The sequence below is a fragment of the Pollicipes pollicipes genome, unplaced genomic scaffold (assembly GCF_011947565.3).
Source record: "Pollicipes pollicipes isolate AB1234 unplaced genomic scaffold, Ppol_2.1 Scaffold_2555;HRSCAF=2994_pilon_pilon_pilon, whole genome shotgun sequence".
NCBI classification, from domain to species: Eukaryota; Metazoa; Arthropoda; class Thecostraca; order Pollicipedomorpha; family Pollicipedidae; genus Pollicipes; species Pollicipes pollicipes.
The window spans coordinates 34819902-34838494 of record NW_023596136.1 but is presented as its reverse complement, the minus strand read 5'-3'; the positions used below and the strand labels follow the sequence as shown (position 1 = coordinate 34838494).

Here is an 18593-nt window from a genome sequence, read left to right as displayed (position 1 = left end):
ATGAATCCGTCCCAGTAAGAAACTTGAGACATTCTCTAAATACCAAGACTTGGTCGTTGCCTCTCGTTGCATTGGTGGGATGAATTTGCATGTAGCTACATTACACGTCACTATATCTACTGCACAAACTTAGTACATGTGGCTATGTGTACAACTTTTTATGTTTTTACTGTTCTGTTTGCATGTTTACGGTTGGTTGGCTGCCAGCAAATTTGTCGGTTCTGTACATTTACGCCCATGTATCTGGTTGGTGCTGTTACTGACACCGTTTAACATATCGCGAATGCTGACTAACGTCAACACGCCTCCTGAGCCAAAGGCATGAGGGATCCTGACATCATCGTAATTTATTAACGTCCTGTCGGATAACATAGAATGGAACGACAAGCAATCATCTTTTTACACCTTACACACGTTCAATAGGCGTTGTCGCCTCAACAATCCATACATAATAAGCTTGTGCGTTCGGGCCGGCGCCCTCCAAAAGCCATCTGAGATGTTCAGTCACGCTGCGCTGAGGCCGCACTGGAGAGGGAGGGGGCAGTGATCCATCCCCCCGCGGACAAGGATTACTTACAGGAGATGTGGTGACACAGTGACGTAAGCTTGCCCGCAGAGCCAAACGCGCGGATCCAGCAAAACTTCCAGCGAGCTCACCCGAGCTGTAGGCAAACAAGGCTGGAGCCCTCAGCGAGCTTGTGATGTGGTAAACGAAACAGGCTGCAGAACTTTACGAGCACAGCAGATCGAACCCGGTCCTGTTTTGGCTAAATGCACAGAGCCCTGAAAGGGGCTCTTACGCGCACTGGAGAGGGGGGGGGGGGGGAGTCCGGTCGCTGCTTTTCAGGCAGATGCCTGCCAGACTTCCACACGCCCGATGTCCACTGTGGTCAAAGCCACTTGTGCGTTCCCAAACGAAGAGTCGGGCCACCGTGGTACGCCACAGGAAAGCCTTCTCCAGTGCCGGAGGGCAGAGTCAGCGTGCCGGCTGTTGCCAAGGCGTAAAATGGATCACGCACACGATGCAGACGTGCGTCTGCGTGAGACTCGCTGCGCAGATCTTGGTTGAGCGCGACACCCGGACGCTCGGTCGAGGGATACACAGCCAACCGTCGCCGCACAGGCGGTATCTCGGTGCATCTAGTACGAATGACAAGACAGACAAGACAAGACAATGACTTTTGCAATGGCTTTTTAGAATTACGTTTAATGACTTAGTTATTGCAACCGTATAATAACTTTAAAGCCTTAAATCGTTTAATGACTTCACAATGCCTTTTTGAAAAGACAATTACTTTTTTAGACCCAAAACAAGACAACGACTTTTAGTGCGTGCCAGATAAGGATGCACAAACTTTAAACCCCTCCGGGTGGCGAACTCGTCAACAATCCCAAGCATACGAGTCAGTTGGTACGCATGGCTTTAGAGGATGAGGAGGTCGTCGACATGGAACACTACCGGGATGTGGCAACCATGAGGGCACGCTCCGCGGTCACTGAGGTCCCGCTGTGTGATGAGGGAAAGAGAAAATCATTCGCGAAGTGGGGTGTGACAGATTTGCTTCGCGACGAAATCGTTTAATGAACTAAAATCGATAAAACCGCTCCCTATGCATGCGCGATTATGCGAGTGTTGCTTGAGAAAATAAAGCTGAATTATAGCCTTGGCCGAAATCAAGGCCTTTAGTATTATCGCTGACGAACTAGTCACCAGACCGTCATCCCTTCAGCGGCCATGGGGTAACCTATTCCACTGACGTCACGAACTCCTGGCCAATCAGACCTCTCCCGCGCACCTCGCGGCACAGCTCTCCAACCAACATTACGGGCAACCGGTAGCGTCACAGAACCACGCGACTTGTATTCAAATCGCCTGATGAATGCACCTTTTATAGAGGGCCTTGATGCTGACTAGAAATGACCTTAGCCCAAAAGCCTGTCCGTTTTTTGGCTTGTTCGTTCCTAGTTAATGTGCACCATCATTGACATGCGTCAAAAACCGTTCTCATTCATTCATTCTTACCACTGTTTACCGAAAATAATGTTGAGAATGCCATAAGCCCTCCGACATAAAACATCGAGAGAAGCTTTTGACGCGTCGATCGGGGTTTCCTCCCGAACGAGCCAGAATGACACGGCGCGTGCTCGGACCGGTTCTCCAGCTACTTATGTGACCAGAAACAGATGGTAACGTGTGACTCCGAGCTGACCGTTCCATTGGCGCACGACATCGCCCATGGCTGATCCTCTGGCTCTGCCTGCTCGCACTCGTCCATCATCTTCCTCTGACTATTCGTCATCAATGATCTATCCTCCACCTTTCCTCATCAGAGACTTAGACACTTTGGAGGCTTAGACAAGAGCCCGGCTTCATGAGTTTCTCAAGCGTCTGGATGCACGCAGTTCATACGGGGTCATCCCATCACGGCCGCAGAATCTGGTCCGTGCCATAAATGAAAGTTACATTGCTTATTATGTAACAATTTTGTCCACTGTTCACACCAATCAACAATAGCATGACATTTTTGGACCTCAAACATGTTTCTTAATCCAGTCTAGTGCGTCAGGGTTAATTGTTTCATTATAGCAGTGCTGCAGGCGCCTAGCGGCACGACTGCGATACGATTTGATGCAACGTTGCATTGTAGGAGAAAAAGGCTCGACGGCAAGAACGTTGTTGTGACGGTGAATTTGACTTCACAAAATTCACCGTCTCCCCGTGATCAGCATGACATCTGCCCTCTTGCCTGAGGTTTGCGCATTCCATTGCGGTCGTTGGACGAGCTCCTGGCCTCAACATGGAATCCCACGGAAGGCGTACGGGACTTTCAAAATGGTCGCGCTCATCGTGACGCTCCCAACCGTGACGTCACTTCCGGTCCTAGCTCTTGGACCAGGTCAGCTGAACAAGACTCCCAAAACTGAAACTCTACGCTGCTCTAAATCTGAGGTGGATGAAAAAAGTCATTTTCGTCATCAATTACTTTTTCTTGTTTAGCAAACAAATAGTAATGTACTTTGTTTCAGTTGACCAAATTTGTTTCATAGATCCCAACCGCATCCGCCTCACCCGTACATATCTCAGCGAGTCGATCTTTTCTTGATCCCCTCCAGTGACCTGCCAGAAATGAACGCTCCAGTGTAAGTATCACTCAAGAAGGACGTAAGAGGCATCGGAATCACGCGAAGAAAAGGCAAGGGTCAGATGATGACGAAAAGAAGACATCAGTTGACTGCGACCTTCCCGACGCTGAGTAGCTGACTAGAATGCTAAGCTCCCAAAGCGGCCGAGGAAAATCGCTGGGGTTTCGAGCCTCTCCAGAGCGACCGGGGACAGCCGCCGGAGTTTCGAATCTCTCCAGAGCGACCGGGGACAGTCGCAGGGGTTTCAAGCCTCTTTAAGAGCGGATATGTTTCAGTGACGAGGAGGGAAACGCTAACCACAGCCATCAGCGTCACATCTCTGCCGTCACGTTAGCGTCACATCTCTGCCGTCATGTCAGCGTCGCATCTCTGCCGTTACGTCGGCGTCACATCTCTGCCGTCACGTCAGCGTTACATCTCTGCCGTTACGTCAGCGTCACAACTCTGCCGTCACGTCAGCGCCACATCTCTGCCGTCACGTCAGCGTCACATCTCTGCCGTCACGTCAGCGTCACATCTCTGTCGTCACGTCAGCGTTACATCTCTGCCGTCACGTCCAAGTCACATCTCTGCACGATGCGCAAAGATTTGGGCTCTCCAAAAGCGTATTCTTAGTACACTTTTCCTGCAACGGACAGACAGTTCTTACTTTAAAAGCGCTTCCGCCGGCCCGACCAATCCTGAAGTCCAGGAACAGTCCATCTTTAATATTCTATTATTTATATTATTTATTTTATTTCTCATTATCTATATTTATTATTTTTTGTTACCTTTTTCATTTCTTTTTTTGTATTTTGCCTAGGTTTATAGCGATATGGACTAAAACGACGGTGTGATGCTGGAGCAAACGTACTATCATGCATTACTCATCTCCCGTACCATCATGCGGCACCTTAATCCCCTCCCGTTGGGTCCATGCAGCCCTTTCAAAGGTGACTTCGGTACGATTTACTTAGCATGGTGGGACCAGACCATATCGTGAATCGGCTTTATCGGACGGCGGGACCACTGTCCAGACCACAAGCTCTGTGGTTACAATGGGCTCTGATTTCAAAACCTAACGCTATCAACAGAGCCTCGTTTAGATATTTTCAGTCAGGTACGTATCAAATTGTAGAAGTCCTAACCACGCAATTATCCCACACATTGTCAACTTTGTTTAGGCTTGGCAAACGCAAAGATATTTTACTTTGTGTCCAAGATCACATGCGTCACCCATTTTAGCCCAACAAAACCACCTCACACGCAGATAATTTTACGCACGTAATTGCAAAAGTGGCGTGGTTTTGCAACCAGTAACTCAATGACTTATGTTTCACATATCGACAAAGCGACAAGTGTCAAATATTGTTGTTCTCTTAAATGGCATGAATTTCAGCTGAAATAACCATTCAACCATTCCCTTTGATTTTTCGTCGCATTCAGCAAGACATGATCACATACCCATACAGTTTTGCCCATATCCGCGTCTTTCAAGTTTCCCTGGAACACATAAACCTGAGAACCAGGATGCCCCGAAGAAAAGGCATCAGATGAAATGCGAACTGGTTGAAAGCCGAATACAGAATCGTGTGTGACGTGGATCTCCATACTCCACGTTCAGATGTAACCACGTAGTCTGGTATTATTCAAGCACGGCGAGAGATGCCAATATATCACGTGAGCTGCCCACAGATGCCGCAGAGACGGCTGGCAAATTCGATAGGGCTGAAAACTAGTAGATATCGTCGGGTCGTCCAAGGATGGCCTGTCCAAGACAGTCTTATTAAAAATAACGTAGTCAGGCGTTCAACATGGGTCACGAAAGTTTTCGGGCGTTGTGTTCCAAGAAAGTCAGAAAATCTCATTCAAATCCCACAAAGTCTCAAAATCTCATTTCAATCAGAGCTGCCAAAAGGGTTAACAAGGCAGCATTAAACGACATAGAGAAGGGTTCACGTAAGGTATGTGTATGTATGAATGATCCGAGCATCCTTGGTGAAAGGTTTATAAGACCAAGTGCTTTTTTACGCAAGGCTCTTCCGTACCCAAATGATGAGGATTCCCACAGTGGTTTTAAAGTTTCATGGTGGTGGTGTATAAATACCACGCTCACAACCCACAAGGCTCTAAAATTTCGGTAGAAACTAACATTTCGGAGACATCAAACTTGTTTGTAAGAAAGCTCTGTCTCTTTCCCTTTGCCTTTCGCGCGTTTCTTTTGAAAGACGGTAATCGCCAGGAAGTACTAAAGGAAGAAATACGATACAAACAAATCGCGTGTGCGGTACTGTGCCCCTAAAGATTAAGACAAGAACGAAGGTTGAAAGCAGCAACAGTTGGGTGCGCATATTTGCTTGCGATGACTCGGGATAAAAAAAAATGGTTTACGCAGGGTTGCGTATAAGACTGGCTGGTTACATAAACTACGACGCCAAAAGCTGCTTGTGTGTTTTTTTGCGTACGCAGAAATGCGACGCAAAGTTTTAACTTATCGCGATATATTCATTGCGAGGACTCAAAATGGAGGCAGCTGCTGGACTGCGGTCCAGCGACTCCCCGATCTGTTTTCCATCCCACGTCACGCCTTGTCAAGCGGGACATACCGCAGGCGCCCGTCCTCGATCTCGACGGGACCTGAAGCGATAGTAGCGCCGCCCTGGTGTCCACGAGGTGGCAGCACATGCAGGAGGGCCTCGTTTTGGCCCGGCCTTTCCCCAATCCCGACCCCAGATTATTGGGCGGGGGGCGGACGCGGGCGGTGGATTAGGGTGGCAGAAGGGAACGCGTTCTCGTCTCCGAGAAAAATAAACGCTCATAAATGCTCATCCTTTGACGCTTATTGGGAAGAAACTGGGAGAATGCTGCGTTTGCGACCCATGCATTCCCGATCAAGCCCAATCAATCCGACTGATTGTCCATGCATGAGTTTGTATTTTCCTCTGAACCCCGCATGCTGCACAGTGTTCTGATCATGCTGGGAACCCCGCTGTGCTGCGTTCTGCACTACGTGCGACGGTGAGCGAGTGGCTCGGATGCCCAGCAATCTCGCCTTTCTGACCCTTTCTCGTGTGAGAAAAAACCACGGAAAGAAATAAGATGTGTACTGCGCGCTCCAGAAGTGCAGGGATCATGCGGACATTATCAAAACCAGCCGTGTGACTTCATTGCTTCACACCTGAGTCGCGCTGGAACCGTCTGACCGCGGTCCTGTTCCCTACAGGTCACACCCACCACCATACCCCAGCGCGATCACACAGCTCAAATCGGTCACACAAAACTGGCCACGAGAACCTCTGGGAGGGAGGGCAGCGGGGCAAAAGCCCTAATCAAAGCCCCCCGCAAGCGGCTGGAGGAGCGAAACAGGCCACTGGACGAACGGAGAGCACCAGCCCGAGGCCGATGCTAAATACGTGGAATACACTGGGCTTTGAGGAGTGGGGTGTGTTGCGTCGACCGTGCGTTGCGCCCTGATAAACCGACCGCAGCATTTAAAGCCGATGCCTGCCAAACTTCCTAGCGCTCAACGTCAGCCACGCTTAGGGCAACAAGTGCGGCGTCAAGAAGCAGGATGGACATCATGGTGCCACACGAAAGAAGCGCCCTATAATGCGTGGAATAGTTGAACGCATCGAGTCAGCACGCCGTCCGACGGCAACGAATGCGCCAAGTCACATAAGTCACACAATCCTGACACCTCCAAGTCAGCTTAGAAACAGGATTCGTGACATAATAGGACAAACTTGACTTCGATTCAAGATGCATGCGCTGTGTCTAGAGTTGAGGTGAATAGATAGGCAGTTGGCTGAGTGTTTTTAATGACATGTTACGGGCGCTGCAACCATGAAAATTGAAGAGGATAGTAAAACGGCTGTGGATTTATCCCATAGCGTTAGTGATAAGTGATAAGTACATAAATGAAAACGATCCAGCTGTGCGGAGGTTCTGGCATCACAAGGCGTCGCGGCTTTTGTGTTCGTTATACTGCTCCGTATTTTTACCAGTGGTGGATCCAGGGCTTCCTCAAAAGTGGAGGGGGCACGGAAAATTGTGGAGACCCATAGAGTTTAGAGTCTCTCCAAAACACAACTCCTCACATTCCGGCTATCAAATCTTGACGCTTTCGGCAAGGGAGTAAGGATCGTTTGACTTCATCGGAGGACTCCATGATCTGAGGTCCACGTCAAATGGGATCCTGGCGTCTGGTGGGCCCTTGCCGATATAGGACCCCATGTTAGGGATTGTGGGTCCCTGGCCGACACGCTCATTGCTTTAGGGATCCCGAGCGATGCAAATCGCGGACCCCCGGCTTTGTCCCTGCGAGGGAAATTGCTGGCCCCCGGTCGACGCAAAGGGCCCTCTAGCTGGGATTAGCGTGCCCGGCCCCGCGAACCGGAGGCCCTGAATGCGACCTCGGTCGCCATTTCAAAGCTTTTAGTTCTCAAATCGGACCCTCAATCGTCGGTCCGAAGGACCACTCGGAACTTAAGGGGGAGGGGTCACGTGCCCGCTGCGCCCTCCCCCTGAGCCACTGCGTAGGCTCTCCGAAAGAACGCAGAACACCCAAGATCAACTGAGCGATCAAGGGTGCCACGGCAAGCCAACAAAGAGGCTCCCGTTAACAGTGTCGGAAAGCAAGAGCAAGCGAGAAGACCCAAGACTAATGTGGTGGCCGCTGAACGATCGGAAGTGCCCCAGTAGGTTAGGATATAGGACCCCGGCCAGAGCGCAGGGCCCTCCAAGCAAACGGGAATAATTCAAAACCAGCGTACATGAATAAATGCCCCTGAACCATCAGAAGTGCCTTGTCAGATAAACGTATGTGTCGCCGGACGACAGCTTGGGGCCCTACGAACTGATATGAAGTACTCAAAGCCATTGAAGCGGGGCCTGTGCGGTAGAGTTCCCGCGCAGGTCAACAGAAAGGACCCCGACAGGAGTGAAGGTTCCTCTGCAAACGGGACCAAAGGGAAAGTGCCCTGTATTAATGTAGAGGGCCCGGGCATCGAGTACCTCAGTGCGTTAGCTTATAGGATCCCAGGAACAGGGCTGGGCCCCCGGGCAAGTGGAAACAACCCGAAAGCATTTTGAAGGTCCACTGAGCAGCCTAGAATACCCCGGCAGGTTAAAGGGAATGTTCCACATTTCAAGATATGAAGGCAAGCATGAGATACGATGAAATAAGCTCACCAGTAACTAATGGGATGTTTTTAACTGCAACAGACCGCTTCAGAGAACAGAGTTTTACTTCTTAGTAAATTTGCGTCATCTATGATCAATACCTCATCCTTTGGTTGCGTCATGGAACGTTTATATAACGCCAGAATGGTTGCCAAACTGTCCGTGTCAAATTGCAACCGTAGCGAACGGGCTGACTCAGTTGTACCCTTCAACTTGTCGAAAGTGGTGTGCTAATCGGTGCGTTGTGTACTGAACCCAAACAGAGCCAGATGAGGCCCCGACAAGAGCGTAGGACCCTCTAAGCAAAATAAAGGACCCAAGACACAATGTGGAGGGCCTCGAACGATCGAATGCGCCCGAACAGGCTAACAAATGCAAGTACCCAAGGCACCATGTGAAGAGCTCCACACAGTCTGGAGCGTCAACAGGTTAAAGGTCCACATTTGTCTGGGGTTTTAAATTGAAATCACCATCTTGAAGAACTTTGTTGCTATTCACAATCCTGCCCATTTTAAGATCTAAGCCCTTCTAGCTACATGACCGCGAAAATGAGGAAAGGTATAACAGGGAGAGGGTGTCAAAGTTACATTGCCAGTGATGAGTTCACAATAACGTCATTCAAATCCTGCGATTTCATAAGCCGTGCGGCGATCAAGGCCAAGAAAAACATAATTGTCGAGCCGCTCATATCTGGCGAGCGCAATTTCCAGATATAACGGCATCAATTGGCTCTCATTTAAAACTGTGTAAGGTACGATGCTGCGATCAGACCATGACGCGTTGAGGAGCATGCTTACTACACAGAAAATTGTGCTGTCTGGAGCAGTCTTTTCCACTTAAAAGGTGCACCAGTAGTAATAAGCGAGCTTGTTTCATCACATCTGATACTTCAATATATTCAGATGTGAAACATTCCCTTTGACAAATAGGCCTTCGATAAGAACGTAGGGACCTCCATTAAAATAGGAAATTCCCAAGATCGAGTGTAGTGGGCCCTCGAACGACAGAGTGTGCCCGAGCAGCTCAACAGATGGACCCCGTCAAGGGCGTAGGGCCCTCTAAGCAGCTTATGAGAAGTACCCAAGACACGATGTGGAGGGCCCTGAACGATCAAGTGCGCCCAAACAGGCCAACATATGGAGCCCCCGACAAGAGCGAAGGCCCCTGCGTGAGTACCAGGATATTGGAAGGGCCGTAGACCAACTCAAAGGGCCGATGAAGATATCACGAGTGTGTCGGTAGGTTAACCGAGACCAATGAGAAGGGCTTCTAATTGACTGAGAGTACCGCGCCATGTTTACATATGATGCCACCGGCTTTAGGGTATGGAGCATTTCGGACGCATGTGAAGAATCCGTGGAGGCCCTTGATCGACAAGAGCACACCGGCATGCTAGCAGATCCCGACAACAGCGCAGAGCCTCCCGGGCAAATGCAAAGAAATCAAGCGCAACGTGGAATGCTCCTTAGAGGTGGGATTGACCTTTGAAGTGAACATACTGGGTCACCAGCAGCAGAGCTTCTAGGCAGCATGATGAGCCTTTAAACCTCCCCAATCACCACCCTCTTAATACGCGAAAATTATCTTTGTCTATTCGTGGGCCCTTCACTCTTGCATGCGACTGTTCTTGGTCGTCTGGAGGCCCAGACATCCAATTTTGTTGCGCTTTGTGTTAAAAACCCGCGTCTGTTGGGTCGGCTACGGACCCTTTCGGAGCCTATGGCCCTGATGGGTCCAAGGGGGAGGGCATGGCCGGTGCCCCTCCCCCTCTGGATCCGCCACTGGTGCTTAGCAGCTCAATCTTCATGATAAGCCATCCTTCACAAGTCAACGCGGCATGCAATCCCATATCGTCATGAGCGGACGCGGGCATACAACCACTGCATCTCCTTTGCTCGTATGGCATCTCTAGCTATCTTGGCGCGCAGTTGAACATGTTCGCGCGGCGAACCAGTGGGTTCGGAACACGGATTGAGATATGACTAGCAAACTGATGCATATGTCGTGGCGGATAAGTGATTTGCTTCGAAAGCTTGTTTGGGTAGCATCCAAGCTTAGAAGCATAAATACGTGACAGATATCCACCATTTGACAGGCTGTTGGTGATTTGGCTCTGTACAAACATCTTACCACTGAACACGAGACTACTGCATGTTTACCGGTACACTGCAGTGACATACAGCAAACAGCCGTCTCCGGTTTTCCATAATCTTCCCCAGCCGACTTCCGGCTTAGTTCTCCAAGCGGTCGGTCGGTCGGTTAAAAACAGCACCTCTCCTCGCCGTCAGCACATCTCCCGAATCGAAGGGGCCCCGCCCTGCCGGCAGATTCCTCGCGAGCCAGCACCGGCACTGGTCCGGTGCCTCTACACGTTGGGCGGCGGACGGAGCGCGGCGGAGCGCGCCGAGCGGCTGATGGGGGCCGGCGGCCGGCGGCGACCCCGCCCCATCAGCCCCGCCCCGTCACCTAACGAGCCTGCTATCTTCGGATTGACCTGTCGTATGGTGTCAGGGGGCGGTGAAGGGGGGGGGGGCGGAGAGGGTGGTTGGCGGTCATGCCAGGGAGCCGCCGCAGCAAGTAAAGGCAACTGGGTTCAGGTTTGGGTCATTAGTCTGGTGGCCGTCGACGGTGGCGCTGGCGACCATCGGCGGTGGCGCTGGTGACCGTCGGCGGTGACGCTGGTGACCGTCGGCGGTGACGCTGGTGACCGTCGGCGGTGGCGCTGGTGACCACCACGCGTGGATTTAACCCATTAACTTCTGAGATGAAACGGCTGGGTGCGCAGTGAAACGCTTGGCGTGCAGCCAACGGTGCAGACAGGGGGAGGGCACAGGGAGCACGCACCCCGTAAGACTGAATATTAAGGGCTCAATTTCAGCCCCCGAAGAGCTGACCAGACATATTGAGGGGCCTCGGTCCGCATGGTCGGGCCCACAAACACCTATCAGATGGTCCTTCGCACCGATCGGGGTCCCCCTGGGTCGATGAGGGCCTCTATGTCGGTCAGGCACCACCAGCACCAAACAGTTGACTCCATGTCAGCCAGAGCCCGTGGGCCCATTTCACAAGCAGGGGCACAGATGTGGCGCATGATCGCCATTGGTCGAGGCCAGAAGCACAGCCAATATTTTTTCAGGGAGAGGCCCGGAGTTCGGTGAGCACATATCGCGCTGATGTTTGAATTTCTGTCGGGAGCCATCCGTGATGAAACACGAAACATCCGGACGGAAGGAGCGGCCCAGGGCCCAGGGGCCCCTTCCTGGGTTGCACCCCTGGTCGAGGTCCCTGAATCAACGTGGACCCTATGCCTCGGTCGGGGCTCAGAGTGCCAACAGGGGGTCCTGTGTTGACAAGGTCCGAGTCAGCCAGGGACAGCGTTCGAGAGCCCGAAGAGGGGCCCAAAGGGCCCCACGGGATTGACGTCAACGGGCCCGATTTTAGGGTCCGAAGAGCTAGCCGGAAGTTATATTGAGGTGTCCAGTCCGTGGGGCCAAGCCCCCAAATGCTATTCAGATGACTCTGTACGTCGATCGTGGGCCACCTGAGTCGATGTGGGCCTCTGTGTCGGTTAGACGCTACCAATACCGAACAGTTGGCTCCGTGTCAGTCTGAGCCCTGGAGCATATTTTCCAAGCAGGGCAAGGCCGGTACCCGGTATTTGCATTGCGCCAGCCCCCGAAACAAGGATGGGCCTCTGTGTCGGCCAGGAGCCCACATTGCCTAGCAGGGCCCTGCGTCTGCCAGAAGCCCTGAGTTGGCCAGTGGAACATTTTCTGAACACGGACGAGACCACGAATGCCAGAGAACTTCTCGCGTTGGTTGGGGGTCCTCTGACATTGAAATAATATTTAAAAACTTGCGATGAGAGGCCGCAGTGAGACAATGGAAGGATCTTGACAGTCAGGGGTCTCAAAACCAAACGTGGGATCCGCCAGCCCACTCCAGCCAGGGACCCGTTAAGCCGAACTGGAGTTTCGCTGCCACTCATTTGACCCCCTGCGGCGATAAGGGGTCTTTTGTGTAAATGAGGATCCCAGATCCCAGTGTTGATCTGGGGCCAACTTTCCGGTTCAGAGGGTTTCCCGCATCAGGGAGGAGACCAGTGTACGATGGATCCCATGTAGGACATCCGGATGACCACACCACCCCTCTTGTGTCGCCAGAATGATAGCCGATAGACGCCGCACGCGTCTACCGGCTATCATTCTCATATCTACCGGCATCGCGCGTCTACCGGCTATCTACGCTTTATTTCAAACTACAAACAACATTGGACCTTTCAGTGCCTACTAGCTTTGTTTCAGTGACCGAGGGTGAGAGGAATAATAAAACGAAAAATATCGTACCCCTCGAAATCAAGAGGGTAATATCCGATGCTTTTCACGGATAGGGAAGGGAGCTTTCACCACATAGGTGCCCTTTGCCAACCTCTCCCAACTCATCTCATATTCTAAGGTTAGGCCAATAGTGATTTACGAAAGGGATTGCTACCAAAAGTCTAAAATCATTGTTGGAGCGTCTGTAACCTGTCATGGAGCCCAGTGACCGTTACTCCTGTCCCTCGGTCTGGATCGACCAATTAAGGTAGAGCCGGATAACGGTCACCCAGTATCTATGCGCCTCAGGCGAGGCAAATCGGTTGGACAGGGCATGATATGAGGGCTCGGGGTCAAAGATTAGCGTATTAACAGCAAAGGAGGCATAGTGAAGGGCGAGGCGGCGAAGGAGGCAGAAATCTGATAGCACGAGCTTAACTTATATAGCATGTGTATATAGCATGAGATAGCTTTAACTCTGTCCCATCTGGTTCGTGCGCAGCTCTCATCGCGACACTGCTGAATATAATTCCTCAGTCGGGTGATGACGGCAGTGGCAGATCCAGATGGGGACCACGGACCACGTCCAGATGGACCCTCCCCCTGGACCCTAAAGGGCCTCTTAGGTTCCTGATGGGCACAAAGCTGGCTGAACATAACCAGCTTTTTTAACACAAAACCCAACAGATTGGCCGTCTTTGCGCATCCAGGCGACCAAGAGCAGTTCTAAGGAAAAGTGATGCGCCCACGAGCAGACGAAAATGTTTTTTTCGCTAAATGACAGGGTAGTAAATGTGGAGATTTAAGGGCTCATTACACTGTCCAAAAGCCTACACTGTTTCCGATGCCATATATGCCCACTTGCAGGGTATATCCTTGCTTGCTTGCACTGCTCTGCTTATACCTTGGCTCTGAAAGTTGGGCAGGGGGGGGGGGGGCCGAACTCGTCATGAGGAAAGCCAAATCGAACGTTGGGACAGAGAGGGTCAGTGGCCCACCCAAAATAATGCAAATCGACACCCGTGCCAAACAATTGCTTACGACATTTTTCTACGCGAGTTTTTGCGCGTGCGGACATTTGCGTTACAAGCTTTTTTGACGAACACGTTACCATAATATCTTTATCCACGCATATTTTTGGCATGACAAACTTTCGCCCTTACCAGCTTCATACCCTACGTACTTTATCCTGACGAACATGAGACACACGTGCTTTATCTTATGAACAATCGTCATGCGTACTTTTCTATATGTGTTTTTGTGTGCAACTCCCTGTGGTTTCCCCGCTACCAGCGCTCTTCATGTATACATCTTGATCAGTAGAATAACAAGAGACATCTATAAAGCGATTGCGTTTCCCGTTCTTTCAGTTCTACTGCACAAATCACACTTCGAGAACATTATTTCACTTTTTGAGCTTCAAAAATAGGAATTTAAATATCTGAACCGAAAAACGTTGCTTTTTACTAGAGCTTCTGTGTTGGTTCCTATTTGTCTCACGCACGGCCACTATTTTTAACATTCTTGTACCAACATCCCTGGATGTTGCGGAATGGCGGCAAAAGTCGAACCGTGGTACCGGCCGCGTTCATGGGGCGTTGAGAACTGCGTGTCCACGAACCATCGACCGGGCCGGTCGTTGCAAGGCAACTGAGTTTGGGTTGCAACTTGTGGTGGCGGCTGCCGGCGTGGGTTGCCGTAAGGTATGCAGCTTACGTGCTTCAAGAATATTTTCCGGGTGCATCGGCAGTTGTGTGGCTTACGGAGGCTCCTGAGTAGGCAGCAAATTCATTGGCGGCATTTTGGGACGGGATTGTGTCAGATAGGGTCATTTCCGTGCAAGTGCTCTTCTGTTGTTTTGATGTGGAATTTGCCCGATATTTGGTAGCTCCGTCCAAGCTCCCAATTTCCTGCACTGGAAATCTGATGCAACAAGCAAGTGCTGAAACGTCGTGTTGTGGTGTCTACAGCTGAGGGAGCAGCCTTACATTATGGTGTTTTGGCACCAAGAGCCATAGGTAATGTGGGAAATGGCCTTGCAGCATTTCAGTGGAAACAAAGTGAGGTCATGGTATACATTGCTACCTTGTGTTAAAAAGAGTATCCACACCAGCTTTCCTGTTTGATAGGGATGTGTCAAAATGCTTATCTGAACCAGAACTGTAATTTCCTATTCTTTTGTTGCTTATTGGTGTTTTAGGGGTAATCATTTACAATAGTAATTTTGTGCCTAAGAGTAATTTTCTATTCAGTGGGGCTTGAACATGAAAAATTGGATAAATGGGCAGTTTTGGGGACAAATATTGTTAGGTATATTGTAGGGGCAGTCTTGATGATTCTTCTGGGTTCTGAACCCTGATGTATACATACTGTCAATTTTGTATCTAAAAGTGGTTGGGGTAACATCTAATTTCATAGAGACACTTGCATAAAACACATTTAAGCATGGCACAGATGTAGCAGAATGTCACATAATCCACAGAAAATCTCTTGTCTGTAAATAATGCATGGGACAATTTTTGCTCTATTTGACAATTTTTGGAAATTTGTGCTGCATATTCTGGGTAGTAACCAGAGGATCTTAGTGAGAATGGGTTACACACACTTTTGCCTCCCTAAATCCTGGTAAGTGTAAGGTAAGGCAATCTAAGATATAAGGTATAAGCTTAGGAACCATTTAACAAAAACAAACCTTATTAGACAGGATTAAAATAATTTAAACAATGTTTCAGAACTTTGGATAGAGCTTTCATCAACCACATGTTTCTGCATACACCAATCATTCCATCTTGATTCCCGAGTAGAAACTCAATGCAGATGATTGATGCCAGTTCAGTTACCAAAGATGAAAACATTTTGGGTGAGGACATTTATTTGTGATCCTTAACATGAGCCTCAAACCCAAAATTTAAATTATGATTGCAGTTTTGGGACCTGAGGTTAATGGGAACGCAGCAGAGATGAGAACTGTGAATGATGAGTACAACCTCATGGCCACATTTAGAAATGCAGTCATGCCTAACAACTCAGTTTCATTGCTGGAATTGCATGTTATATTAAGAGCAAAACAAGACAAAACTCATATGCTCACAAGAAAAGCCATGAAAGACCTAGCCACAGGCCTGACACAAGAGACTGCCAGAATGCCACAGGATGCTAAGCTAAGGTCTGAGTATTCATGCACCTGAAATTGACCACAGGAGGATTACACTAATGCTCATGAGCAGCAAGGACATGTCATTAGCTGCTGACCACCTGCTGCTGATAACCTTGAATGTGTGGTTGTATGATCATGGAAAGGATTTTATCAGGTTATTCTGAAGGTGCAGTAGGTGGAACCTTGATTGGTTTATCAGAACAATCCATGTATGCAGTCCTCTTTGAGAGCAATTTTCTAGGCTCAAAACAGTGCAGTTATGTACCTAAAATGCATACCCTGAACAAGCTTGTGAAATTAATGTGTTTCCAGACCTGGCTCAGCTCTGTAGGTGTAGGCTCCCACTAATGCCTGAAATGGCTGAGTGCAGGTTGTTAAACTATATAAGTGAGTGGCCACAGAAACAAGGCTGGGGTAGGGCCATAGGGGACATGCCATGCCCCTCTGAGCCAAGGCCTTGCTCCAGATTATGGGGATTTCATGGGACATAGGTCTAAATAATGTGACTGTGAAGAAAGTTGAATGGTTGGGTTCCTCTGAAGAAAGTTTTGGCTGCATGCCAGGGAGTGGGTCAGTCTACTGTTATGCTTTCTTAGCTTAACAAATTAGGAAGACACCTTGTAGAGTTGTCTGCAGCCCTGAAATATGCATGTGTCTTGGGAGACATTGTCATGCAATTGAAACATAACATTCAATGTGTCCACTGTAACCCAAAACTTGGAACATGCCTGCTACACAAATGACAATGCTGGCTAAATTCTTAAGTGATGCTCTGCAAATGGTCTTATATGATGATTGTGGCTGGTACCAGCATGACCTTGAATGTGTGACAATCTGCCTGACAGATGAAATATAAATATTTCAGTCATACCACCAAGTGCACATGTTCCATGCCCATCCACACAAAATGTAGCTCAACACTGCTCATCAACCCCCCTCCCCACATTGAGTGTCTATCATCACGGGCAGATCACACACAATTGCCACAGGTGCCTCCACTAACTGCGCGTTATTCTCCCGACAGGAGGTTCTGAGCTCCGCTGGAAGCTGCGCCTCGTCGCCGTCATGTCGCTGGCCAAGTCTGGCGGGCGCGGCGCGCTGATCGTGCTGGAGGGCATCGACAAGGCGGGCAAGTCGACGCAGGCGCGCCGCCTGGTGGAGGCACTGGCGGCGCGCGGCCGGCCGGCCCACCTGCTGCGCTTCCCCGAGCGCAGCACGCGCATCGGCCAGCTCATCAACGAGTACCTGTCCGGCGGCGGCGGCGGCGGCGACGACCGCGCCGCGGACGACCGGCCCATCCACCTGCTCTTCTCCGCCAACCGGTGGGAGCTGCTGCCGCGCATGCGCCGCCTGCTGGCTGAGGGCGTGTCGTTGGTGGTTGATCGATACGCGTTCTCGGGCGCCGCATACAGCGCTGCCAAGCCGGGCCTCACGCTGGACTGGTGCCGCCAGCCGGACGTCGGCCTGCCGCAGCCCGACCTGGTGCTCTACCTGGACCTGGCGCCGGCCGAGGCAGCGCGCCGCGCCGGCTTCGGCGCCGAGCGCTACGAGACGCACGACTTCCAGTCGCGCGTGGCCGACAACTACGCCCAGCTGTGGGCGTCCTACTGGCGGCGCGTGGATGCCGCCCGCGAGCCAGACCTCGTGTTCAGCGACCTGCTGCGCCTGGCCGAGGAGTGCATGGACAGCGAGCGACTTGCCGAGCCGCCCCAGCTCTGGGCAGATAGCGAAGCGCCCGCGCAAGATCAACCCGCGTAGCGCAATCACGTGGTGTCACCTCGTGGCCATGCACGCTATACGGTGATCGTTTTGTGAGGATCAGTTTGCCAAAGCCTGTAGCCGTTGCCTACGATGCCCGGGTGTGCGTTTCGGTAATATTTTCGATGGGGAATATCACCTGTCATGTGGATGCGACACTCCCGCCGCGCTGCTCAGCATGCCAGCAGCTTGGGATTGTCCTGGAGGCAGTCCCAGGTGGCGGAGCTGGTTGTTGCCTGTAGCGTTGTATTTGGTGCTAAACGGCGTCGTTATCACCACTTTTGTGCATTACACAGGGTTTGAATACGCGTTGTGTCTGAATTTTTGGTGCAATCCTGAGCATTACCCAAATCGTGCCAGGCGAAATCCTCACCCGGAAATGCCGTTAAAGAAACGGCACTACTGTGACAGGTTACTGTTACGTGAAGTGCTAAAAATCAATGGAAATTCAACGAATGTGGTGTCTGTTTTGAGTCCTGAACCTGCTACGTAAGTTGTTCAGTACATTTGCGAGGAGCATTATTTACATTGTTAAGACTAGTAATAGCCTCATTCCTCGAAATAACAGGATAATGGATATGTAGATGGTTTGATGTTTTAGCAACATGCCTTTATCGAAACAATAGCAGAAGTAAATTCAAAGTTGCTTGCCGATGATACTACTCGATTTTGCAGGTTCTGGTGAAATAGTTCAGCCTATTACTTCTGTTGGTTTACTCTCTTGGCTTTTCTTCGAGATATAAGGCTATTACTATTGTCTTATCTATGGGTCCTGAACATGGGCTGATTGCTTTACATCGAGGCGTGATAACCAGAAATATTTCAACAGGCATCGCAAGAGAATCAGTCGCGAGGCCTTAACATGATGTGCTACTTGGATTCTCTTAACTGCAGAAACACGCAGGCGGCGTGTTGTGCCCATCCACCCATGGGTCGTGTTGGATACGGTACATTTTCTTTTCTAGGTAATGGGTTGTCCACCGATCAAAAACGCTAAGCTGGAAAGCGCTAGCTTTGATGTCGTTCCACATGTGGCGTTCTACGTCCTTACAGCTCAT

The 18593-nt window shown here is 50.4% G+C and overlaps 1 protein-coding gene across 2 annotated transcripts; it reads left to right on the top strand.

Moving 5' to 3' along the window:
• Nucleotides 1-14220: 14220 nt before the first annotated feature.
• Nucleotides 14221-17660, top strand: LOC119111060 (thymidylate kinase). Of its 2 annotated transcripts, none has more exons than XM_037234889.1 (2): nucleotides 14221-14323; nucleotides 16802-17660. In XM_037234889.1, exon 2 carries the CDS (start codon nucleotides 16843-16845, stop codon nucleotides 17533-17535), a length of 693 nt encoding a protein of 230 aa, XP_037090784.1. In that variant the 5' UTR covers nucleotides 14221-14323; nucleotides 16802-16842; the 3' UTR covers nucleotides 17536-17660. The 2 variants fall into 2 exon arrangements, with proteins under 2 accessions (XP_037090784.1, XP_037090791.1); XM_037234896.1 differs by lacking the exon at nucleotides 14221-14323 and adding an exon at nucleotides 14606-14638.
• The last annotated feature ends 933 nt before the right edge of the window (nucleotides 17661-18593 follow it).